This window comes from Ranitomeya variabilis, chromosome 2 (genome assembly GCF_051348905.1).
Source record: "Ranitomeya variabilis isolate aRanVar5 chromosome 2, aRanVar5.hap1, whole genome shotgun sequence".
Taxonomy (NCBI): domain Eukaryota; kingdom Metazoa; phylum Chordata; class Amphibia; order Anura; family Dendrobatidae; genus Ranitomeya; species Ranitomeya variabilis.
Window position 1 is genome coordinate 574,311,450 of NC_135233.1, and position 27,119 is coordinate 574,338,568.

General features: G+C 42.6%; 1 protein-coding gene across 1 annotated transcript; it reads left to right on the forward strand.

Annotated features, from left to right (window-relative positions):
• Positions 1-10,404: 10,404 nt before the first annotated feature.
• On the forward strand, positions 10,405-27,108 carry IRX6 (iroquois homeobox 6). The gene is made up of 6 exons (XM_077281644.1): positions 10,405-10,476; positions 11,202-11,456; positions 12,615-12,724; positions 24,536-24,834; positions 26,965-27,042; positions 27,089-27,108. Exons 1-6 carry the CDS (start codon positions 10,405-10,407, stop codon positions 27,106-27,108), a joined length of 834 nt encoding a protein of 277 aa, XP_077137759.1.
• The last annotated feature ends 11 nt before the right edge of the window (positions 27,109-27,119 follow it).

A 27,119-nucleotide genomic window follows, 5' to 3' on the forward strand; every position in this document is an offset into this window, starting at 1 on the left:
GTTATTAGCTCTTGCCTACCTAGGCTTCCCGTGACACCCGAGTCATGGTATATTGCTGGATGATCAACAGCTTACTAAAGGAAAAGAAGCTCTGATTGAGGTAGCAGTTAGGATGAGTGGGCTACAGGACGGCCAAGAGCAAGAGGGCTCAGGTCCTGCCAGTGCTGCTGCTGCCAATTCTTCATCCTCATCAGATGAGGAGTTTGATTTCAAAAAGTATTTGGACGACATGCAGCCGGCAAAGCATTGCCGGTGGAAAAAAGATTCCACTCGCATAGGAAACAGATTGACCATATTTCAGCAACATTTTTCACTTGCTCTCAAAGAAGTAGAAGATTTCAATCGTTTATCAAAACTGACTGTGCAGAAGGCAATTTCTTTATACCCTGAAATTCTTAGAGATGTTGCCCATGTGGCTACTGCTTTGCCACCAGCCCAAGTTAGTGTAGAGGTTGTCCTCTAGCCTTAAAATAATTAGGTCAGATTTGAAGTCGTCTATGAAGGAGGATCTGATGGAGGCGATACTATTTCTCAGAACAAATTCAGAGACTGCACAAATGTTGTTCAGTACGTTTTTGTTGAAAACAGTTTTTTTCCGCTTAATGCATCATGTAAAATAAATTGTAAACATGCAAAAGTTTTTTTGTTCTAAAGTTGTTTTCCAAAAATATATTTTATGTTCTATCTAAATGGCTTGATTGTTGTATCATAATAATGACTAAAAGCCTGATGTTACCATTTTACTACTGTAAATGTATCACTTAAACTTAAACATGAGCCATGTATGAGGGAGTCGGAGTCGTGGAGTCGGTGTCATAGAAATTAAGGAGTCTGAGTAGGAGTCGGAGGTTTGGCTTATTGACTCCACAGCCCTGATTTTGTGTGACTGTGGGGGTTTCCTCCCATGTTCTGAAGACAGACCTGTAGGAGATATGACCCCTGATGGGTGCAGAGATGTCTGTAAAAGGCTGTTCAATCAATATGCTTATTAATTATGCTTCATAACAATGGTCTCACTTTGCAGACATTATTGCTCCATCAGGACTCACATCCTATCAGTATGTCTTTGGAAGTGGAGCTGCTCATACTCTGCTCCTTTCATTGTTTATGGGACCGTCTGAGAACGCAGAGCTCCGTTATTTCCAGTCTCATAGACAATAAATGCAGTGGAGGATAAGCCTGCACACCTCTGCTCCATTCATTGTTTATTTCCAGACAGTCTCATAGACAATGCAGTGTAGGATAAGCCCGTGTACCTCTGCTCCATTCAAGAATGGGATGGATCTGCGATACTTGTGCACCGAGCTCTGGAGACCGTGTCATGGAGATTATTACGTGTGTTTTCTAGTAGTATGTGGACGTGTCAGAAATGTCCCACAGTGAACGGCTGCCCTCGCTGGTCTCTTGTCTGAGAACACAGAGACTAAAAGCCTTTTGTTCCCAGCTCATAGATCGGTGCAGAGCCTGCTGTTGCTGGTGGTTAAGCACCCATGGGGCAGCATGGTAACACTGTTGCTTTCTTTTTCTTGTTGCTGTTTTCATTGGTTCAGCTCTGACAAAGAACAATGAGATTCCTCCTCTCAGACACATCTCAGAAAATGAAATTAGTGACCACAAGGGAACCTGCTCTTTCTTCTCATGACCTGTCGGTGAGCTAGCCAACAGGTAATTGTATGGTGGCTCAGTGGTTAGCTCAATTACCTTTCCACACTTGGGTGCTTACTTCAATTCTGATTGAGGTCTGAGTAATTCTACCTCTGAGTTGTACTTTAGAAATTGCAAATGGACCTGATCAAGTTTTTCCTGATCTTCCCATTGGTGCTGGTAGTCATATCAATTAATTTGCCAAAGCTTAGCTTCTAAGCAGTGCAGTAGCTCAGTGGAAAGCATTGAAGCTTTGCAGCATGCTAGTCCAGGGTTCTAATCCCACCATGGGAAATTGCATCTAGACCTACTTTAGCTTTTCCTTATCCTCCCATTGGTGCTGGTAATAATATCAATGACTTTGCCAAAGGTTAGCTTCTGAGCAGCACAGTAGCTCAGTGGAAATCACTGATTCTTTGCAGCATGGGAGTCCAGGGTTCATATCTCACCATGGGAAATTGCAAATTGAGCTGCTTTAGCTTTTCCTTATCTTCCCTTTGGTGCTGGCAGTGATATCAATAACTTTGCCAAACATTATCTTCTGTGCAGCACAGTAGCTCAGTGGAAAGCACTGGTGTTTTGCAGCATGCAAGTCCAGGGTTCAAATCCCACCATGGGAAATTGTAAACGGACCTTCTCTAGTTTTTCCTGATCTTCCCATAGGTGCTGGTAGTAATATCAATGACTTTGCCATTGTTATTTTTTGAGCAGCACGATAGCCCAGTGGAAAGCACTGGTGCTTTGCAGTCTGGGAGTCCAGGGTTCCAATCCCACCATGGATGACACAGCAAGGAGTTTGTGTGTTCTCCCTGTGCTCAGGTGGTCTGCCACCCATGCTCTAAAGACATATAGGTAGGGTCCAGTGATGATGGTGTAACCTGTGCAGCATTCAGGAGGGCTGTGTGCCCCTTTCTCTGGGCAAGTGTCCTGATTGGATGAATGTTCTGGTACAATTAACAAGAAATTCTTCACTTGTTAAATGAGCAGCTCGGCTCTGACTGAGCTGCACACTTTTTATAATAAAATTATTGTTTAAGGAGTGTGCAGCTCAGACATGAACAGAGCTGCTCATTTAACAAGTGAATTTCTTGCTATTTGTACCATGATGAACATTCATCCAATCAGGACACTTGCCCAAGGAAAGTGGCAAGCTGCCCTGAATGCTGCACAGGTGACACCATCATTAGCAGTCCCTACCTGTATGTCTTTAGAGCATGGGTGGCAGACCACCTGAGCACATACAAACTCCTTGCAGTGTCATCCATGGTGGGATTAGAACCCTGGTCTCCCAGACTGCAAAGCACCAGTGCTTACCACTGGGCTACCATGCTGCTCAGAAGCTGACTTTGGCAAAGTCATTGAAATTCCTACCAGCACCAATGGGAAGGTAACGAAAAGCTAAAGCAGGTCCATTTGCAATTTCCCATGGTGGGATTAGAACCCTGGACCCCCATGCTGCAAAGCACCCATGCTTTCCACTGGGCTACCATGCTGCTCAAAATTTAACTTTGGTAAAGTCATTGATATTACTACTAGCGCCAATGGGAAGATCAGGAAAAACTAGAGAAGGTCCATTTGCAATTTCCCATAGTGGGATTTGAACCATGGACTGCCAAACTGCAAAGCATTAGTGCTTTCCACTAAGCTACCATGCTGCTTGAAGATTAAATTTGCCAAAGTCATTGATATTACTACCAGCACCAATGGGAAGATCAGGAAAAACTAGAGAAGGTCCATTTGCAATTTTCCCTAGTGGGATTAGAACACTGGACTCCCATACTGTAAAGCACCAGTGCTTTCCACTGAGCTACCATGCTGCTCAGAAGATAACTTTGCCAAAGTCATTGACATTACTACCAGCACCTAGGTGGAGATCAGGAAAAGCTAGAGAATTTCCATTTGTAATTTCCCATAGTTGCATTTGAACCCTGGACTCCCACGCTGCAAAGGATCAGGGGTTTCCACTGTGCTACTTGGAAGTTAACTTTGCCAAAGTCATTGATATTACTACCAGCACCTAGATGAAGATCAGGAAAAACCACAGATTGTCTATTTGCAATTTCCCATAGTGGGATTGGAACCTTGGACTCCCATGTTGCAAAGCATCAGTGCTTTCCACTGAGATACTGTGCTGCCCAGAAGCTATTCTTTGGCAAAGTCATTGATATTACTTCCAGCACCAATGGGAACATAAGGAAAAGCTAACACAGGTCCATTTCCAATGGTGGGATTAGAAGCCTGGACTCCCATTCTGCAAAGCATCAGTGCTTTCCACTGAGCTACTGCACTGCTTCGTAGCTAACCTTTGGCAAAGTCATTGATATATATATATTTATATTATATTATATAATATTTTATATTATATTTAATGTATAAATATATGAGGGGACAGTACAAAGACCTTTCTGATGATCTTTTTAATCATAGACCTGAGACAGGGACAAGAGGGCATCCTCTACGTCTGGAGGAAAGAAGGTTTAAGCATAACAACAGACACGGGTTCTTTACTGTAAGAGCAGTGAGACTGTGGAACTCTCTGCCGTATGATGTTGTAATGAGTGATTCATTACTTAAATTTAAGAGGGGAATGGATGCCTTTCTTGAACAGTATAATGTTACAGGTTATATATACTAGATTCCTTGATAGGGCGTTGATCCAGGGAACTGTGGAGTCGGGAAGGAATTTTTTTCCCCAATGTGGAGCTTACTCTTTGCCACATGGTTTTTTTGCCTTCCTCTGGATCAACATGTTAGGGCATGTTAGGTTGGGCTATGGATTGAACTAGATGGACTTAAAGTCTTCCTTCAACCTTAAAGGGACCCTGTCAGCTCAAATTGGCGGGATAATAAAATGATTTCTTACCGATCAGATGGGCGGCATATCCTCTTTATTTCTCCACCCCGTCTGTCTGCATTATTTTCGGGAATAAGAGTATGCGTGCGCCATGCGGTCTTCGGTGGCGCACGCGCAGTATGCTTTGCCCTACTGCGTGCAAAGCCGAAAAGCATTACTGCGCATGCGCCCGCGCACTATGTCCCGGAGCACAGCAAAATACTTCCGGGACATAGTGCGCGGGCAAAGCATACTGCGCGTGCGCCACCGAAGACTGCATGGCGCATGCGTACTCTTATTCCCAAAAATAATGCGGAAAACAGGGACGGGCGGGGTGGAGAAATAAAGAGGATACGCCGCTCATCTGAAAAACTAAAGCAGGTCAATTTGCATTTTCTAAAGTACAACAGATAGGTAGAATTACTCAGACCTTTTTCAGAATTGAACTCAGGGACCAAGCATATAAAGGAAATCGAGCTATCCACAGAGCCACTGCGCTGCCTGAGAATTACTTGATGGTTAGGTCATCAATATGACTTTCTGTATCCATCGACAAGTCATGAAAAGGAAGAGCATGTTTCATTTGAGGTCTCTTCATTTTCTAAGATGTGTCTGAGAGAAGAAATCTCATTGCCCTCAGTCAGCGTTGAAACCAGGACACCAGCAGCAGTGCTAACCATGGGGCCATTATGCTGTCTGAGAGCCAAACTCCTGATAAGTCATCATTATGACTCTCAGCACCTATGGGAAGGTCAGAAAAAAATTAGAGCAGGTACCATTTCAATCACTGACTACAATTCTAAAGTACACCTGAGTGGAGGAATCTCATTGACCTCAGTCAGAGTTGAACTAAAGACCCAAGTGTAGGATGGCAATGGAGGTAACCACTGAGCCACTGTGCTGCCTGAGAGTTTATTTCTGGCCAGATCATCAATAGGACTCTGCATTTATGGGAAGGTCAGCAAAAACTAGAGAAGGCACTATTACAATCACTGACTACAATTTCTAAAGTACACCTGAGAGAAGGAATTTCTCACTTGGCCATCATGCTGCCTGAGAACTAAACACTGGGTAAGTCATCAATATGACTCCCAACACCTATGGGAAGGTCAGGAAAAATAGACATAGCTGCTCAACACATCTAACCAATCTGTTCATTTATTTCAATTTCTAAAGTGAGGTGGAAAACAGGGCCATAATGCCAGAAGGGCCTGTCTGGTCGTGAGCCACCTTGTCTGCTATGTTGTTAACAGAATCGGTGTTCTCAAGATACCCATACTGTTAAGAGTTATGATGGAACCCAAAGTTGCTGACTCTGTCACTTACCCCAGCAGGCCACGAGTATCATTAGAAATATTGGTCTTGTAAAAAATCTTCCTTTCCTCCATCCAGGGAAATATCAGTAATACATCACATCTGGTTCTTGGGGACTGGGACAACATGGGTCTGTGTGATTTCAATTGCCAGGACTGAATTTCAGCCCCAGACCGTACCTGTCCGGGCCCCACATTGAGAGCCAAAGCAGTTTGATTTCTTCTCAAAAGACAACTGTAGTGTTGAGGAACTCAGCCAATGGTGGGGGGCAATCAAAAACCATGCACTTATCACCTATCATGTGGATAGAAACTAAATGTCTCAGATCTTGATTTTTAAAGGGTTTTTTCTGGGGTGCAAATTAATTTAGGAGTTTAGTCTTAAAACTATGGCCCCCGATTCATTAAAACTGGCGTTCATTAGGAAGGACCTGGAGTATGCTCAGTAAACTCTAGGGCATGCTTGTGGCCAGAAGCCTTGGTCTAAAGTGAACACCAAGCCTAAGATGTGACAGGCATGGATTACTGAACACTGGACAGGCAGCATTAGAGATGGCCGTAGAGTTGAACATTGAGGTACGTTTTCTTTTCTTTTTAAGCTTTTGCTTGTCATTATCAGCTGTGTTTACCTGTGTTACCTGCATTTTATTTCTGCCTCTGCTGTTAAGAAGACTACTGAAAACTCTTCCTGATAGAACAAGATTTATGGGTCTAAAACAAATCCTGATGACCCATGTGAAAATTCCAAGATTACTAAAATTGTTTTCCTAAATATCATAATATGAAGAAAAAAACAATACCAATAAAAAAACATGTAAAAGAAAACCTTTCACCTTTTAGCCATATAAACTCTACATTCCTGCACATAGCAGCAGAAACGTAAATAAAAACATTTATTTTTATCTTTCTTCTCCAATCCATTGCAGAAGTACAGGGTGTCAAAATTACTGGCTCCTAATGTTTTAATTTTTTAAACTTTCAACTGGGCATTTCATTTTGTTCAGCTCTGTGGGTGTGAACTTTCATCCCTCTACAATAATGTCCAATCATGGAAAGGCAGCCTCATAGAAAGGAAAAAGTAAACGCCCACAATTCTGACCAAAATGAAACCCCCATTGAGGTCAGCAACTCTGTCCAATTAGAAGAAACAAAAACTGACACGTGGTAGGTGCATGTCCTGTTACAGATTGTGTCTAGAAGTTGAATGTAGTCCAATTAACAGTATGTGCAAGTTGAGTCTTTCTGTTGAAATTTTGAAGAAAAAAATGAACAAAGAATCCAAGTTTTTGAGAAGTTTTGCATTTTCGGGGATTTGGAGCGTTTCTGCTCAGTCTCCTTAAAAACTCTATGTCCACATAACATTAGATAAATTGAAAAATGCACACAGTAGTTATTCTACAATCCTACAATTAAAGCCAAACCAAAGAAATGAGCCTGGGGACACGCTGGCATAAGCTCAACATGTAGGTGTGCATTCACACTGTGAACAGACAAAACCTAGAATAAAAACAAAAGCAGCAAATACTCTGTAGAAAGTATAATATATAGTAATAGTACATGTAAGATAAGGGACTTAGCTGACACAGTTTTGAATAAAAGAGCATAAGGTGTACCCCCATTGGGATGATACCTAACTCTTGTAGTTCTCCCCACTTTTTGTCAGCAGACCTCAAAATAAGGAGGGCAGAGCTCTAGGGTGAGTTTCAAGGGTTAGAGTCCATCCTGACTGGGTACACCTTGTTGGGCTAGATGGCTTTTACACTTTTTTTATCAAAAGAGCGTCAATTAGAATCATAGAATGTTAGAGTTGGAAGGGACCTCCATGGTCATCGTGTCCAACCCCCTAGTCACTAAACCATCTCAGACAGATGTCTGTCCAGCTTTTGTTTGAAAACTTCCATTTAAGGAGAACTCACCATGTCTTGTAGAAGCCTCTTCCACTCATTATCTAATATTCACTTACTTATTTACATGTACTATCACTATTTAATATTGCTTTTTCCGCATAAAACTATGGAAACTGGAAATTATAAGAGAATTATAAAAACAAAAAAGAATGCAGAAAACAGTGACAAAATGATTACAAAGTAGTAGATTTCTGTCTCGCTCACTGCACGGCGCTCCTTTATTCTGTACAGTGCGTAAAACAAGGACATTTTCATTACTTAATTGAGGCAATTACCCAGCAGTGGTATTAGGCAGATTGGTCTCTTGGCAGTCATCAATCACTCCACAACTGACCTGTCAAAATCCAAGCAAAATGTCAGGTAGGGCAAGTTTTCTGTTTTATAGGGAAAGCAGATAACTTTTCCTAATTAATTAAGTAAGACGTCATTGTGTCCACATAAAGTGTCATTGTCCTAGATGTGCTCCTGAATGTTCTACAAGTATTCTAGAAATGTCGTCTTCTTGGAAACTTACGTTTTTATTGCATCTACAATTGTTACAGATGAAAGCAATAAATCTTTTCTCTATAGAGTTGCCAACATTTAGAATTACCCTATTTAAACCCTGGATAGTTATGGCTCTTAGAATTAGTTTTTTAGGGGCTAATTCTAGTTTTTTTGCTCATTCTGATCTTGTGTTCCCTTTAGGGCGCAGAAAGACGGCCATATATATTGGAACAAGATCGGAACACAAGCAGCTCTTGAGACCTGATAGTGACAGCTTCATGTATTTCTATGCAGCTCTCACGATCGGGTGGGGAGAGCTGCCGGCCAGTCCGTGCACTACGTTCCGATGCCATTCCAATTTATATGGCCATCGAATACATATCCTTAACACACACACCAGGAACATGAACTATGATTCTATAGTGAGGCTGATCAGTGAGTGGAACAGGCTGCCACGAGAGGTGGTGAGTTCTCCTTCAATGGAAGTCTTCAGTCAGAGGCTGGACAGACATCTGTCTGAGATGCTTTAGTGAATCTTGCATTGAGCAGGGAGAGTTGGACATGATGACCCTGGAGGTCCCTTCCACCTCTAACATTCTAGGTTTCTATGAATGTGTATGCGTGTGGGGGAAGAACATAAATAAGAAAAAAGCTAAATGCATTTCGAAACAAGCCGCGTTCTTAAATTTGGTCTGAGCATGAGAACTTGGCTTGTATTTGAAATGCATTTTTTATGATGTTCTCCCCATTCCCCCATACACATTCATGCTCCTAATGTATGTAGTTTAAGAATTTATATTAAAAGGATACTTTTTTAAGATTATCATATTGGAAGGTGGATCGTTTTTCTTTTCATCAAGTCCCATGAAGAGTGTGCAGTAGCGTGATCATGGATCGTTTGAACAAATTTACAAGAGTGAGCTGATGATTTTCTTATCTACCCATGATCATATGGTACAAGGTGCAACAATTTAGACAGTAAAACACCCATGAGGGGCATCATTGGCCTCGCAAACCGATATTATCCCACTCATCGACTCTTCAGCAGGGTGGGACACGGTGCTGGGAAAGTTTTTATTTTTCAAATGCTATCACAGAACCCCAAATTTCTGGAAATTTGACTCAAATTTGAGATTCTGCAGATCGTTCTCAGATACTACTGTAGTAGAAAACTACTGCCAGCTCGATGCATCAAGAGGTCATCATCAGCCAAATTATTTTATTTCTCTCTACTTTGTGCTATCATTTTGTTTTATGGCTAAATGAGTATTTTAGGGGGTAAAATATATTTATATCTAAGAAATAACTACATAGGTGCTGCACTTTTACGATTATTTTGGTTCTATCCAGATGTAACATTTTGTTTAGTTGTTGTGTTGCGTAGTTTTCGTAGAGAAATAGGTTGGTCGTGTGTTCAGATTTCTCAATGTGCTTTGTCTTCTTTTTTTTGTTAAGATGAACATAGATGAATATTTCATGAGAATAAAGCAATATAGTGGCATTGTTTCCAGACTTGCCACCATTCCTAGGACAAATTAATTTGACTGAATACAGAGCCGTCACTAATGAAGATCGGAAAATGCCAAGTCAAACGCGTCAAGTAAAACATTTCCATCCGCACCTTGGGCACACACAATATAAGATAGTCAAATCTAGATTTTTAATTTTACTCTAAGGATTAAAACCACATTGGGATTAAGAACGTTTAACATTTTGAAATTATTTCTTTTACAAATCGCTCAAGTTCTTTGATCCGACCGCTAAAAGGGAGACGATGATTCGGAACGAAGACGTAGGACGTCTTATTAATGTTGTCCAAACGTTGTTTCTTTGGGCTTCGATGAGTTAAATCAACATGAAACAACTTGAAAGATGCTGAATATGATTGGGATCCTATCCTGCCCCAGGCTTTGGGATTACCGTGACGTCATTTTTCCTCCTCTTCCATGGATAAATGCTAAAGAACTATAGATAAGCAAATAATACAACAAGCCGTCATCACATCTAGCAAGATTTATTCATCTTTTTTTTAACTCGTCTGCTAAAGTCATCTCTCCTGATTTATTATTCTGACAGGAAGCCTAACCTCGTCGTAGCATTGTCCTGCAAGCTCAAGATGCCGTTAAGTGCAATCATATATAATTAAGTAAAAAGCCGGGGCTCGAGATGGGCATCTGATTCCGCCTTCGGTTACGACTCATCTGCGGGTAAACTATTATCTATGGTAATAAAAAAATCAGGAGCAGAGATGTCATTTTCTCAGTTTGGATATCCATATAACGGCAACTCTCAGGTAAGTGACAGCACTGCCCGGCCGATCTGAATACATAGTAATGGAAATTGGAAATCCTGGCTTTTTTTCAGATTTAAAGTTATATTTATTTTTATTTTATTTTTTTTAGATTTAAAGTTATATTTTTTTTTTCATTTTTTTAAGTTATATTTAAAAAAAATAATAATTTATTTCCTAAATCATGCAAAACATATATATATATGTGTGTGTGTGTGTGTGGTGTGTGTATGCGTATATATATATTTATATATATATATATATATATATATATATATATATATATATATACACACACACACACACACACATATAATGTAAACTTTAACTTGTAAATATCAAAATTTAACAATGTATCACTAAATTCATAGGATCAGATCTAAAGAGAAAACAAAATTTTTGCACATATATATATATTTATACATAATGTAAAGTTGTGAACTTCAACTTTCATAATTAAATATCAATTTGCAAGAATGTATCACAGTTTATTTGAAAAATATACAGCAATATTATTTTTACTTAGCTTAAAAGAGAACTGTTACTAGATATTAATAAGTAATTAATGGTGCTATATAAATAAATAATAAGTATAATCATACTAAGACTTTCCAGTAGCATATGGCATGTATTATTGCTTGTGGACTTTAATTGAATTTTGCCTTTTTATATTGCTTTATATACTCTATTATTTTCATTTTATACATTATATTATGTTTCATTTGCAGTTTTTGGTTACTACAAATCCAGGCACAATGTGTTATGACTCCTCAGTCTCCAGATCTCTGCCTGAGGTCTCTGCTGCTTCTGCCCAGACCCCAACCATCTGCTGCCCCTCTTATGAGAACAGGCTGCTGGTCAGCACAAGGACTGATCTCAGTGCAGCTCTCGGAGTGTATAACCCTCAGTATAGCACCGCCAGCCCCAGCTACACTAGTTACCTACCCTGCAGCTCGGACCCAACAGCCTTATATTCTACTTTGGTAAGTAATATAGATGAAATCATTAGTTGCATTATTAGATAGATAGATAATAGATTGAAAGATGGATAATAGATAGATAATAGCTAGATAATATAGATGATAGATAGATAGATAGATAGATAGATAGATAGATAGATAATAGATAGATAGTAGATAATAGATAGATAATAGATAGTAGATAATATATAGATAGATGATAGATAGATAATAGATAGATAGATAATAGATAGATAGTAGATAATATATAGATAAATGATAGATAGATAGATAGATAGATAGATAGATAGATAGATAGATAGATAGATAGATAGATAATAGATAATATATAGATAGATAACAGATAGATAATAGATAGATAGTAGATAATAGATAGATAGATAAAAGATAGATAGTAGATAATATATAGATAGATAACAGATAGATAGACAATAGATAGATAATAGATAGATAGATAATATATATAGATAGATGATAGATAGATAGATAGAAAGATAGTAAATAATATATATAGATAACAGATACTGTAGATAATAAATAGATAGATAATAGATAGATAATAGATAGATAGATCGATAGATAGATAATATATAGATAGATAACAGATAGATAGATAATAGATAGATAATAGATAGATAGTAGATAATAGATAGATAGATAGATAATAGATGATAGATAGATAGATAGATAGATAATAGATAGATAGATAGATAATAGATAGATAGTATATAATATATAGATAGATAACAGATAGATAGTAGATAATATATATATAGATAACAGATAGATAGTAGATAGATAGATAGATAGATGGATATGAGATGGATAAATTGATAGATAAATATGCATATAAAAAATGTGTGTGTACAGCTGTATACATCTATATATGTGAACACACACACATTTTTATCTAAATGTATTCTTTCTCGAACACGAATTCTGTTTTCTAAATGAATCACTAAGAATATATTTAAATTTTTTTATTTCAGTGGAAATTGCTGCAGATGATTTCTATACATGTGAATGGATATATATATATATATATATATATATATATCTTGTAAGAGCACAGTGTCTGTGAGAACGTCTTGTCTTCCGGCACTCAGTCCCATTAGCTTCAATAATGTTTTAGATAATTCTTTCTTTATTAATATATTGCAGACCTCACAGTATGACATGAAGGATGGCTCTGGATCCTTCCATCCAGGGCTCGCTCAGCCCGCTGCCTACTATCCATACGATCACTCCTTGGGGCAGTACCAGTACGACAGGTAACATTTTCTTTGATCAATAAGAATAACTAATGTTCTGTCTGTGATGCTGCAACAGACATCAAACCTCACCATTTCCCAGGGCCGATCGCTACATATGATGAATCCCAAAGCAAGCTTATAACACAGGAAATGTTTGTAATCTCATCAACTAAGTAAGACCCTAGCATGGCAGAATGCTAATGTGGAGTTACATTACAGAATCACCCACACTGTCACTCGTTCACTCGTCTTACTTTCTAAGGATACTTCATTACACAAAATAAAAATCATGCCCTTTACAGCGGGTACGGAAAGTATTCAGACCCCTTTAAATTTTTCACTCTGTTTCATTGCAGCCATTTGGTAAATTCAAAAAAGTTCATTTTTTTCACATTAATGTACACTCTGCACCCCAACTTGACTGAAAAAAAACCCAGAAACTTAATCATTTTTGCAAATTTATTAAAAAAGAAAAACTGAAATATCACATGGTCATAAGTATTAAGACCCTTTGCTCAGACACTCATATTTAAGTCACATGCTGTCCATTTCCTTGTGATTCTCCTTGAGATGGTTCTACTCCTTCATTGGAGTCCAGCTGTGTTTAATTAAACTGATAGGTCTTGATTTGGAAAGGCACAAACCTGTCTATATAAGACCTCACAGCTCACAGTGCACGTCAGACCAAATGAGAATTATGAGGTCAAAGGAACTGGCCAAGGAGCTCAGAGACAGAATTGTGGCAAGGCACAGATCTGGCCAAGGTTACAACACAATTTCTGCAGTACTCAAGGTTACTAAGAGCATAGAGGCCTCCATAATCCTTAAATGGAAGAAGTTTGGGACCACCAGAAGTCTTCCTAGACCTGGCCATCCAGCCAAACTGAGCAATCATAGGAGAAGAGCCTTGGTGATAGAGGTAAAGAGAAGAACCCCAAGATCACTGTGGCTGAGCTCCACAGATGCAGTAGGTACATGGGAGAAAGTTCCACAAAGTCAACTATCACTGCAGCCCTCCACCAGTCAGGCCCTTATGGCAAAGTGGCCCGACGGAAGTCTCTCAGTTCAAGATATATGAAAGCCTACATAGCGTTTGCTAAAAAACACATGAAGGACTCCCAGACTATGAGAAATAAGATTCTCTGGTCTGATGAGACAAAGATAGACCTTTTTGGTGATAATTCTAAGCATTATGTGTGGAGAAAACCAGGCACTGCTCATCACCTGCCCAATACAATCCCAACAGTGAAACATGGTGGTGGCAGCATCATGCTATGGGGGTGTTTTTCAGCTGCAGGAACAGGACGACTGCTTGTCATTGAAGGAAACATGAATGCGGCCAAGTACAGAGATATCCAGGATGAAAACCTCTTCCAGAGTGCTCTGGACCTCAGACTTGGCCGAAGGTTCACCTTCCAACAAGACAATGACCCTAAGCACACAGCTAAAATAACAAAGGAGTGGCTTCAGAACAACTCTGTGACTATTCTTGACTGACCCAACCAGAACCCTGACCTAAACCCAATTGAGCATCTCTGGAGAGACCTGAAAATGGCTGTCCACCAACGTTCACCATCCAACCTGACGGAACTGGAGAGGATCTGCAAGGAAGAATGGCAGAAGATCAAGAAATCCAGGTGTGAAAAACTTGTTGCATCATTCCCAAGAAGACTCCTAGCTGTACTAGCTCAAAAGGTGCATCTACTCAATACTGAGCAAAGGGTCTGAACAGTTTTTGTTTTTAAATAAATGAGCAAAAATTACTAAATTTCTGTTTTTTTCAGTCAAGATGGGGTGCAGAGTGTACATTAATGAGAAAAACAATGAACTTTTGGCTGCAATGAAACAAAGAGTGACAAATTTAAAGGAGTATGAATACTTTAATTTCATGAAGACAGTTTGCATTTTATAAAAAAAACAAAACTGTTGAATAAATAAATGTTATGTTTCTTGTGATTTTAAAATAGGTAATCTATAGTATATGATAGATAATAGATAGATATTGGACACATAGATAGAATGATAGATGATAGAGAGATAGATAAAATGATAGATAAATAGATAATACTGAAGATAGAATCTATCTAACATATAATATAGATTACCTACTTTAAAATAACAAGAAACACAACATTTATTTATTTAAGTTTTTTTTTTTACAAAATGTCTTCATGAAATTATTAGCTAAAAATCTACTAAACATTACGTATAAATGAATATGGATAATAATACATTATTAAAAACCACGGCTCTCCAGTGTCTAATAAATTACACTCTTCTCTTATAACACCAGAACGGACGTCCTTTAGATATCAGGACAAAGTTTCAAAAACATTTTAGTAACTGGCCGATATGTGGTAAGATTGTTCTCAGTAGCAGCCATGTATATCCGCATACATGTGAGACTTCCCGCACATGTATCCATGTGAACTACTTCTACAACCATTGGATCATACCCTGAAGGGTCCACTAGATGGTGCACCAACACCACAAATGCTTCTTCTAAATCTTTTCCAAATATTCACCTTTAGCTGCCTGATCTCTGCTTAATAAATATGATGTGTCTGGAAATAATGAATCAAGAGGAATAAAGAAGAACCAGAAAGCCGACTAGTAAAACCTTCATCATAATCCAGAGCAATACCAGGCGCTGCAGCAGATCTCCGAGAAGATACCACCGGCCCCCAGTAATGTCTCATCCTCTCTCTCTGCAGCAGGGCGCGTGCTTCTGTGATGAGATTCTGCTGCTGGGCACCTGGGAATTACCATAAAATGTCAGGAACCCAGAAGTTACGAATTACTGCCTGCTACATCTGCTATATCTACTCTTCTGACATGTCTGACTTAGTATATCATCGTTTTATAGATCCCTTTTGCAATGTCGCCTTGTTCTGTTCCTCAATTATGCCTCCTGAAAAAGTCTAAAAAAAAAATTACAGCTGATAGTTTCCATTTGCCTTGTCACATTGTGATACCATCCAGTCAGTACTTACAGCATCAGGCTAGGGCAAATCTTTATGAGACTACAAAGGACAACGCCCAGTTGTCAATTTACATATAGTTTACTAGGAGGAATAACAGAGGAACAGCACACAGAAGATCTTTGAAATTGTTATTCCATGAGTATTAAAGAGGTATTACCATCTCCAAAATCACATCCCAATATGTAGTAGGTGTAATAATAATATTATTAGGGAATACCTCCAATTACTAATGTAGTATAGTTCTTCTGATTCGCTATGTTTCTTTCCTCATGTGCAGTGTAAGAAATGGAAACAGAGGCACAGATGGTGAAGTGAACATTTGTTTAATTAAATTTTCGTGGAACCACATGACCCCTGTCCGTGGGGGCTCCGAAGGGGGCGTGACTAAGCAAACCCTAAACACCCGTAGCAAGACCCCTCAAACAGGGACAGGTTGGAATGCCCAGGGGATGCAAGGTGCTACCTCCAGTTAGACCCCGAACAAGTGGAAGCTGACCCAGCAGGACAGGCAGGCAGGAACCGCAGGTGGCGTGGAACTGGATGGATGGCAGACAGCAGGAGTGGGTAACAGGCGGCAGCTGGTAGGCTCCGGTGCCGGAGGTACTGACGTTGTCCGAAGAGAGGTGGTGGAATCCGGCAAGTACTCTGAGAAGACAAACCAGAGTTAGCAAGAGGCTTTCAGAGTAAAGACACGCTGGTACAGGAACCTGAGTATAGTGTGGCACCGCAGGAGTTCAGGTACCACAGTGGTGCTGTCTTCATCTTGGAGAGGGTAATGCTATGCCTGGAGACAGGAGGGATCCCTTTGGCAGGTAATCTTACATGCAACATTTTCTGACTCCAGGCCAGAAGGGGGAGCTCTAAACCCAGTTTAAGGGGAACTTCCCTATATACATCCTGGTCTGGAGGAGGCGTCAGTTAGTCTGGTGCAGACAAGTAGGGCAGGCAGTTGGCAGTTAGTAGCAGACAGTGAAGGAGCACAGAAGGACTTAGGAGCTAGAGGAGGGCTGTGACTGGGCCCTTCTAAGCTGAGCGCAGAAGCCAGGCACCAGGAGCCTCAGGTCGTGAGGAACTACACGTCCCACGGCAGAACCGGAGGGCAGGAATCTGAAAGGGACTTGCCCACGTAACACCTGAGGTAGAGCAGCAATCAGAGCCCGGAGTCACCATGGACAGAGACCCCAAAGAGATGGCTCAAGTTGCCTACCATGCACGTACTGTCCCTGGACAGGGGAAACAGAGGACCTTGTTAGACAACTACAGGCAGCAAGGGACTATAAACCAGTGCATAGTGGAATGCTCCCAAACTGACCTGTCAAAGGGATTTCCACTTGTCTACAGGCTGCCTGACTCCATCTACACCTGTTGCCGGTACCCTGGACTGAGGCTGCTTAACACCAGTAAACCAGGTAAAGGCTGCAACCCTGTGTCCTCCATTTATTTGCTGGCATTCACCATCCTTGCCGAATACACTAGGAGCCCAGGGGACCCCGCTTCACCTGGGAAGCGACACCATCTGTGCTGCAGCACCATCGCCCCCAGAGGACCCCTTTAAGCAGCGTCGGTCACCTCCGACCAAGAACCACAGGTGGTGTCACAAACTTTCATTATTTCTATAACCCCTTTAAAGGCCGTCCCTTTTACTTGGGCACCCAGGGCCACGGACCGGGTCGCTGCCACCGTGACCACCCCTTTAATTGCGACCGGACCTGGTACCGAGTATCCCCACTGCCCTGGCAGGTGACTGAATAGCAACAGGAAACATTTGTTGCTCAGGCACCTCCCTTAGGGAAGAGGTGTCAGAAATAGTTTGAGACGCTCCCCGTTGGTTAAGACTAATTCAGGAAATGGTGTGCTGTATCTTTAAGAGGCCGGGAGCACGCACGCACTCGCCCTTAGAACCATGCCCAGAGACCCACAGGACCAGGCAGCAGCAGCAGAAGAAGACAGCGGAACATGGGAAGCAGGTCTCCGGGGACGGTGGCGGGAAACGGACCAGGAGGTAAACCGAGGAGCGAGCGCTACCGTTGCCCCCTTTTATGACCAGTCTTCTTCAAGCCTGCAAAAATTCTCTCCAGTAGGAGAGGGGCAAGAATATTCTCCTTAGGTTCCCATGATTTTTCCTAAGGACCGAAGCCCTTCCAATATACCAAGAAAAAGGTCTTTCCTCTTACCTCTTCATGGCCAAAATATTCTCTACCTCAAAGACATCCTCCTCGCTGACGAGATCAGGAGTAGCACCCAGGTCCTTAAAGAAAGAACTCAAGATTACTGGTTTGAGGAGAGAGACATGAAAGGAGTTAGGCACACACAAAGAGGCAGGTAATTTCAATTTGTAAGAAACTGCATTGATTTGTTTCAATACCTCGAAGGGACCAAGGAAGCGAGGTCCCAACTTGTAAAATGGCATCTTCAGGTGGATGTGGAGTGCCCTGTCAGGAATGTGGGGTACTCGGTACTGGGTGTAGTCAGCTCAAAGGGGGCATGTCACAGTGGCTGACCCGGTCCCTGGCCCTGGGACGTCCGTAATAAAGGGAGAGGTCTTTAAAGGGATAAAGTTTATGTTCGTGATGCCACCTGTGGTATTCGGTTAGGGTGACCGATGCTGATTTAAGGGGTCCGCTGGGGTGATGTTATGGCAGCTAGATGGTATACCTTCCCACAGGTGAAGTATATCCCCAGGGCTTCCCAGTATGTAGATGGTGAATGGTGCAGTGAAGAATGAGGACACAAGATTGCAGTCTCTTTACCTTTACTGAAGACTTCAGCATCCACAGTCCAGGGCACCAGACCACAGGGCAGGTAGAGTCCGGCCGGTTGGGAGGCAAATCCAGAGTCCCCTTGTCCAGGTGGAAATCAATTGCCTTCCCTTGCGCTGTAGTGGTGTAGTCCCTGACTGCATAAGCTTCAAATAAGGTCCTCACAGATGTGGTGTCTCTCTCTCTGTCCCCCGTAGTAGGATAGGACAAAACTCATATGACTGGTGGCTTGAGGCTGTTTACAGGGACTCTAGCACGCCCCGGCCTCTGAGCGGTGCCACTGTTCCTCCTGGGTATAGGTGCGGACAGGTTACATGCAATTAGCTGTCCTGCCGGTCTCTGAAGTAAGGCATAGAGGTCCTTACTACCTCGGTGACCCGGCTACCGGTGTTCTGCGCCTCAGAAGGAGGCAGCCTGTTCGGGGCTGGTCCCCTTCTGGTATCCTCTCCTTTGCTTTGCCTTTCTTCACGCTCGCTGCAATACAATTCTGCCTTCCAAATGTCTCTTTCTGGGAGCTGCATTTCTAAGGGCATGCACAGCTGCGTGGACCCTCTCCTCTGTCCTCTGACAGTAATTTGTTCCTGCCAGGAACAGCTTCCCTGAAGGACTGACTGACTTTCCCTACATACTACCAGTTATATATGTATGGGGAGTCACCTAGTAAATGGGATCAGAAGCTCCCCCTGGTGGCCTGGAGTATGAAATGTGTTGCATGTTTGTGATACCTGGATGCAGTTATCCTTCCTTGCCTCCAAATGTAACATCACTCTCCCCTGGAGGAAAGCAATGCCACTGTGAGGACCAGGACCCTGGGGTGTAACAGATGTACTTGGTGGAGAGCCAAACTTTATCCCCAGGCAGAAATGTCGGCGCATCCAGATGATGCTTTCTTGAGAGTGGCCTTGGTGTCCCTCCACACTTTCGAGAAATCCTCAGTAAGAGCATCCGCAGCTGGAATACCTAAGGCCCCAAGACAGGAAGATGAATTCCGGGTTGGAGACCAAACACAATATGGTAGGGAGACTTTGCAGTGGATTGACTTATGTGGTTGTTATAGGAGAACTCTGCCCACGGTAGTACTTTGACCCAGTCATCATGATGCACACTGATGAAGTGACGCAGGATCCCAGACACAATCTCATTGATCCTCTCCACCTGACCATTGGACTGGGGATGATAAGCAGAAGAGAAACTCAGCTTCACATTCATGAGTTTACAAGTTGCTCTCCAAAACTTAGAGATGAACTGGCTTGCTGGTTGGGTGAAAGTGCAGAACGAAGTCGAACTGTGCGAAAAACAAGGACCACCTGGCCTGGCAGGGATTCAGCCTCTGTGCAGGCTGGAGGTAGGCTAGGTTCTTACGGTCCGTGAAAATTACAACCTGATGGACTGCTCCTTTGAGTAGATGCCGCCACTACTGAAAAGTTAACTTGATTGCAGTTCGTCCGCCAAAGGAGACCAATCCTTGGAATTGGTGCCTTTTTGGATCAGGGTCAAGATGGGAGCCACTTGGGATGAGAAGTGTGGAATAAATTGACGGTAGTAGTTAGCGAATCCCTGGAACCGCTGTATCGCCTTAACCCAGGTCGGGCGGGGCCATTTGAGGATAGCAGCTAACTTCTCTGGATCCATGGCTTGTTGGATGAAGTTCCCAGAGGACCCCGAATCCTGGTAACCTGATGATGAAAAACTGACCGTGACAAAGGACATGGACATGGACGTAAGCAAAGAAGGAGAGGAATGATTTACACAGAGGGAAGCCTCTCCTACACACCGTAGGCTCTGGAGTTTCCCTGCCTCTCTGGACATGAACGAATCAGATGCTCGGAACTGCCACAATAGAAACACCTTCCCTGTGAGCCATGCACCTCTTGCTTCGCCAAAGTCACCTTGTCACCTCTGGAGAAGAAGCAGAGTTATGAGAAAGAGTCAGCTTTTGGAAACTGGTAGCCGAACAAAACAGTCTCTTCTCTCACATAACCTCCCTGGAGCACTCTTGAAACCGGAGATCAATTTGAGTCGCCAGTGAAGTCAGATCATCCAGAGATGTAGGTCCTACCAGACAGACCCTCTCAGAGGGCGGCCACCAACACCTCGTCATTCCAGGACAATTCGGAAGAGAGAGTGCGGAACCACACAGCATACTGAGCCACCGTAAGATCCTGCTGGCGAAGTCGAAGAAGGGAGGAGGCAGTCAAAGTAGCATGACCGGGCTCATCAAAGGTCCTGCGGAACGCCCAGAGGAAAGACTGGAGGTCATTGACCAGAGGATCCCCTCTCTCCCATAATGGATTCAGCCAAGCAAGGGCCTCTCCAGCGAGGTCAGACATAATGAAGGCCACCTTGGCCTGATCAGATGAAAACACATGTCCCAGGAATTCAAAGTGCAGTGTGCACTGATTAATGAACCCCCGACACTGGGTGGGCTCGCCGTCGAACTGGGTGGGAGCCGCCAAAAAAAGTCCTTTACCAGACACATAACTGGGGACCTGGAAACCAGCCACTGAGGGGATCACAGGCTGGGCAGAAACGGAGGAAGCTGAGGATATCACCGACTCCACGCATGTAGAGAAGTTGCACAGATAGGTTGTGATCTTCTCCTGCTGGTTTCTCAGGTGGGAGACTTCTGGACATAGCTCTGTGGCCAGAGGTGCTTGAAAGCCAGTGGGTTCCATGGCCTGAGCAATCTCTAACGAATGGAAACAGAGGCGCAGATGGTGAAGTGAAGATTCATTTAATGAAATTTTCATGGAACAACAGGACCACTGACCAGGGGGCTCTGAAGAGGGCGTGACTAAATGAACCCTAGACACCAGTAGCGAGACCCCTCAAACAGGGATAGGTTGGAATGCCCAGGGGACACAAAGTGCTACCTCCAGTTAGACACCAAACAAGTGGAAGATGACCCAGCAAAACAGGCAGGCAGGATCCGCAGGCGGCATGGAACTGGATGGATGGCAGACAGCAGGAGTGGGTAGCAGGCAGCAGATGGCAGGTTCTGGTGCCGAAGGTACTGACGTTGTCCGAAGAGAGGTGGTGGAACTTGGCAGGTACTCTGTAAAGACAAACCAGTGTTACCAAGAGGCTTGCAGAGTAAGGGCACACTGGTACAGGAACCTGAGTATAGCAACACTTGTTGCTCAGGCACCTCCGTAAGGGAAGAGGTGCCAGAAATAGTGCGAGACGCTCCCCCATTGGTTAAGACACATTCAGGAAATGGTGTGCTGTCTCTTCAAGAGACGCACCCTTAGAACCGTGCTCGGGGACCTGCAGGCCGCACGCCTGGACTAAGAAGTGACAGCAGAAGAAGACAGCATGGAACGTGGGGCACAGGCCTCTGGGGGACGGTGCCGGGAAGCAGACTGGGAGATAAACTGAGGTGCCAGTGCTACATGCAGGCATTACAGGACCTTAAATATTCAAGGTTACGACCGTCACTAATGAGCTAACTAACTGTCACTCTATCAGTGGTAATAACCATGGATACCTAAGGTCCTGCAATATCTGTTTTTTTCTTACAAAATCCAATGACAAAATAGACAAATGGGTGTTACCAGTTGGGGCGTGTCCCTACACACTCTTATACTGTCCAATCAGTGCTGACTTTGTGGAGACGCAGGCCTTTGAGAAGGAAAACGGTAACACAAAATTGTCAATTTTTTAAATACATTTCCAATAGGAGGAATGGCGGAATAGAGCAATCACTGGCTCCTTGACCTGCACTTCCACTTCCTACTAATATCACTTATCCCCTATTATAGATCCACAGTTTAAGTCATTGAGCTTTAGTACAACCCGTATTACTTGCTAGTATTTGCCTATGAGTATTACTTGGCTGTGTGCTTTCTGCCAGAGAAAGCCAAATTCAGAGCTACAGAAGTCCGAAAGAGAATGAAAGGAGCAGTGTCACGATATATATATCGATCTCGTGGGGGGTTGGTAGCGGATGGCACAACAAAGGCATAACGGGATGGAAAAGGGGGGAGAAAGGCCCTATCACTAGGGAAATGAAGGAATGGTGACCTTATGCTCAAACCTGAACCTGCACTCCCCTAATGCCCTAAGTGGGTCCTTCCCCCCACCGCCGTCAGGAACCTTGTCCCTCACTGTCACCTCACACTGCAATGGCTAGTGCACTGGCCGGCAAGTAGCGGTAGCCTCACCACTGAAGATGGTACCACATAGAGGACAGTGACAAACACAAAAGGACAAGGAGCAAACATAGCACTTAGCTTCCAGATACCACTGCCAAGCTCCACACTGCAGATAGCACAGCAACAGGACTCCAAAACACCAGAAGTGGCTGACACCTGAGAGCTGCTCCTGCAAGGCTGGTCTCCATAGAGAAATTCTATCACCAACAGTCAGCTGATGCATCAGGTGACCATTTAAAGGATGGTGGGAGTGGTCACTACCACATCAGCTGACCCAACAGCACTGCGGTTACCCCAGATTGACAGCGGGGAAAAAACAGACATTAACCCTCGATGGTCCTGAAAGGAAAAAAACAACATTAAAAACAGAGTGTAACCAGAGCTACCACGAATCCAAAAATGGATTGTGACAAGCAGCAGTCGAGTGTGCACACTGCTAGCATATTCTGATGGGGATAAAATGGCCTCATGTCGGCGATTAATGGGGGTTTTAACGGTTGCACCTCAAACAAAATAAAAGTTATCCCCTAACATTAAACTTATTTGCATTGAACAATACCTTTAACCTCTTAACACAATGTCATTGTACATCATTGTTGGGGTGTCTATGTGTTGGAAGGGCCCAGGAGCTGAGCTCCAATGGCCGATATATGTGTTTAACAGAAGAGACCAGAGCTGAGCTCCGTTTGCTGCTGTTAACCAAAATGATATCAATCTTGCCAGCAGTGTTTAAAAGACCAGTTTGTGGTGCGCACACCTACTGGCCCCCAGCAGACACCCTCAAGGTAATCTTGGAATACTAAAGAGTTACCATGGCCTGGGTGCTTGTTAAAGGCTCCCTTTGCTGCCATCTTGTTATACCTGTGAAGCTCAGGCTGAGCTTCTTAGAGACCTCAATTTTCTCTAAATACTGCAATACTCTGTCATTGCAGTATATAGTATAAGTGATCAGATGAATGCAGGTTCAAGTCCCTCATGCGGGCTATAAATATAGTAAAACCTCTAAAAAATAGATTAAAAAAAATATAAAAATTGGATTCACCACCTTTAAAAATAAAATAAATAAATATATTTGGTATGGTTGTTCCCGTAATAGTCCGCTTTATCAAAATATAAAACTAAAGAAACTATATCAATAGGATCAACCCTTCTATGACATCTATAAAGGTATGTTGGTCATAGAAAGTTGAATAAAATGATACCTTAATATTTGAAATTTGAGGTCTTATTCTAGAGATAACCATGTTTTTTTCTACATCGCCTCCAGGCTATGGGCAGGCTATGGGTCGAGCATAGATATCCATGATAATCTGCCTCAAGAGCTAATTTTAAATGAAAGGGAGAGATACCAGTGTGAGACATATGACTAACACAGAACAGTAGAATTGAACTTTGTCTCTTTACAAACACATTAGCAGCTGCAGCTCTCACAGCTCTGCTGTATTTCTACAATATTGCAAACCTATTAGCCTGTGAGCTGGTAGATAGATGAAGCATTGAGAGGAACCTGCAAATGTGTCAGTTACTTCCGAAGTAAGTAAGAGTGATGTGGTGGCTGATTGGCTGCAGGGTTCACGTGACGTAACCAGCTCCCATAAAGATAAAGAATTGCCACCCGAGGGCTTATAAGAGACGCTCTAGGAGCTGCTGGACTATAAGTTTGATCACAACAATTGTGAGGAACTGAACAACTTGCATAATGAAAGTGAGAGCAATAAAGTATCTTTACTGTGCTTTTCAATGTTTTTTTCCTCTGCAAATAATGTTGAAGGAAATTAGGATTAATCAGTCTAAAGAAAGTTTTACTTTTTTTGTGGCAAACTTGTTTAGCGAGCACTCTGCTTGAAACACTTTTACAGAAAAAGGAATTTTATATGTCAGTTCAATGAGAATGCATTTGATACAGTTTCTCAAATATTGATCTGTTGAAAGGTTTGGAACACTGGATTTTACTGTCTCGACAAGACGGAAAAATGCAACCAGAGAGACCACAAGCACCCTTAAGACCTGGTTATATGAACATAGGAAAAATCCCTATCCAACAAAAGGTGAAAAAATTATGTTGGCGATTATTACAAAGATGACGCTCACACAAGTCTCAACTTGGTTTGCCAATGCAAGAAGGAGGTTAAAAAAGGAAAATAAGATGACTTGGTCACCAAAAAATAAGCCTGGAGATGAAGGTAAAGAAGCCAAAAGTGATGTAGACGACTACAGTCCAGGAGGTGACAGTCCAGGTAAGCTAAACATCTACAAATAGGTACAATATAGCAATACCCATTGTATTAAAGGGGCTCTCCAGGACTGTTATATCGGCAACCTATCCTTAGGATAGGCCATTAGTGTGTAGTTGGTAAAGATCTGAAATCCAAAGCTATTTCCTTTAAGCATTTGGGCCATGGAGGTATTGCAAGTGGAACATCTAGAGATGAGCAATTCAATTCATGCTGCCTTATTCCGGCGTCTAGGCCAATTCTTCTTCACTTCTGCACCTGGCGTTCTCAGCTCTGCATCCTGGACAGCTCTGGCACTCACTTGGCCCTACTATGTCATGATATCATAGAAGCCCAAGTGACATCACAGGGCCTAATACGCTCTAGAGCAGGAGTCCCCAATCTGTGCCTTGGGAGCTACATGTGGCTCATGGGCAAAGGATGTGTGCCTCGCAGCTGACTGCTATCTGGGTGCATTTAGGGCAATATTTTGGACAAGGGTAGATGAGGGTTATGAGGAGCAGCACCAGCAAAGCTAAAGTTAAAAGCAAGTAAAACCTCCCCGGGTCGATGACTATGCAATTGACAATCAAGTATTAGCTAGGTAGAAAGGCAAAATGAGCAATTGTAAGTACACAGTGCTATATAATATGATGACTGCAATATTTTAAGAGGATAAAAACTTTGATGGGAGTATTTATTTTATTGTAGCAGTATACTACAGTAAAACGTCATGATTAATGGGATAATTAAGCAGAGCAGTCTAAAGACACACCCCAGAGGATCTTATAAGTTCTGCTCCCTTAATAATGACCATACAAATTAACACAAAATAAAAAGACCATATGTCTGGAACCATAGGATGGATTAAAAAAAAACAAAAACAGAAAACTCAAGGGAGGAGCGGGAATAAAATGAGAGCAAAACCTGTCCACTTTTGTCCAAGTAAAAGGTGTTCTTTAACCAATAGATAGATCAATACAGTAACTTCATTATTAGTGTTGAGCATTCCGATACCGCAAGTATCGGGTATCGGCCGATACTTGCGGGTATCGGAATTCCGATACCGAGATCCGATACTTTTGTGGTATCGGGTATCGGTATCGAAACAACATTAATGTAAAAATGTGTAAAAGAGAGAATTAAAATAAAAAATATTGCTATACTCACCTCTCCGACGCAGCCTGCACCTTACGGAGGGAAGCATTTTAAAATGCGCGCGTGTCCAGCCTCCCGGCTTGTGACTGGTTGACCGCGACGCAACCAATCACAAGCCGGGACGTCACGGGAGGCTGGACAAGCGCGCATTTTAAAATGCGCGCGTGTCCAGCCTCCCGGCTTGTGATTGGTTGACCGCGACGCAACCAATCACAAGCCGGGACGTCACGGGAGGCTGGACAAGCGCGCATTTTAAAATGCGCGTGTGTCCAGCCTCCCGGCTTGTGATTGGTTGACCGCGACGCAACCAATCACAAGCCGGGACGTCACGGGAGGCTGGACAAGCGCGCATTTTAAAATCCCCGTGACGTCACGGCTTGTGATTGGTTGCGTCGCCCATGTGACTGCGACGCAACCAATCACAAAGCCGGGACGTAATTTTAAAATCCTTAAGGGCCTGAAATTACGTCACGGCTTGCTGTGATTGGTTGCGTCGCCCATGTGACTGCGACGCAACCAATCACAAAGCCGGGACGTAATTTTAAAATCCTTAAAGACCTGAAATTACGTCACGGCTTGCTGTGATTGGTTGCGTCGCCCATGTGACTGCGACGCAACCAATCACAAAGCCGGGACTTCATGTAAGGAAAGAAAAGCGCGAATTTTAAGCAAACAACGCTGCCGGTTCCCTCGGAGAGGTGAGTATAGCAATATTTTTTATTTTAATTCTTTCTTTTACACATTAATATGGTTCCCAGGGCCTGAAGGAGAGTTTCCTCTCCTTCAGACCCTGGGAACCATCAGGAATACCGTCCGATACTTGAGTCCCATTGACTTGTATTGGTATCGGGTATCGGTATCGGATTGGATCCGATACTTTGCCGGTATCGGCCGATACTTTCCGATACCGGTATCGCTCAACACTATTCATTATATAATTATGTTTTATATATTTTGGTTTTGTTCTTATACTCCTTTATCTTTCAGAAGAAAAAATGTGTAAAAGTGACAAGGAGCTGAAGCAAACTGATCTGGAGGACACTGAGGAAGAGCCCAACAGCCTACAGAGTGAAGACAAGACCATGGACTGTCATCATGATCTGGGCAGATCCAGCTTACAAGCTTCAGGAATAGGTGAAAGCATT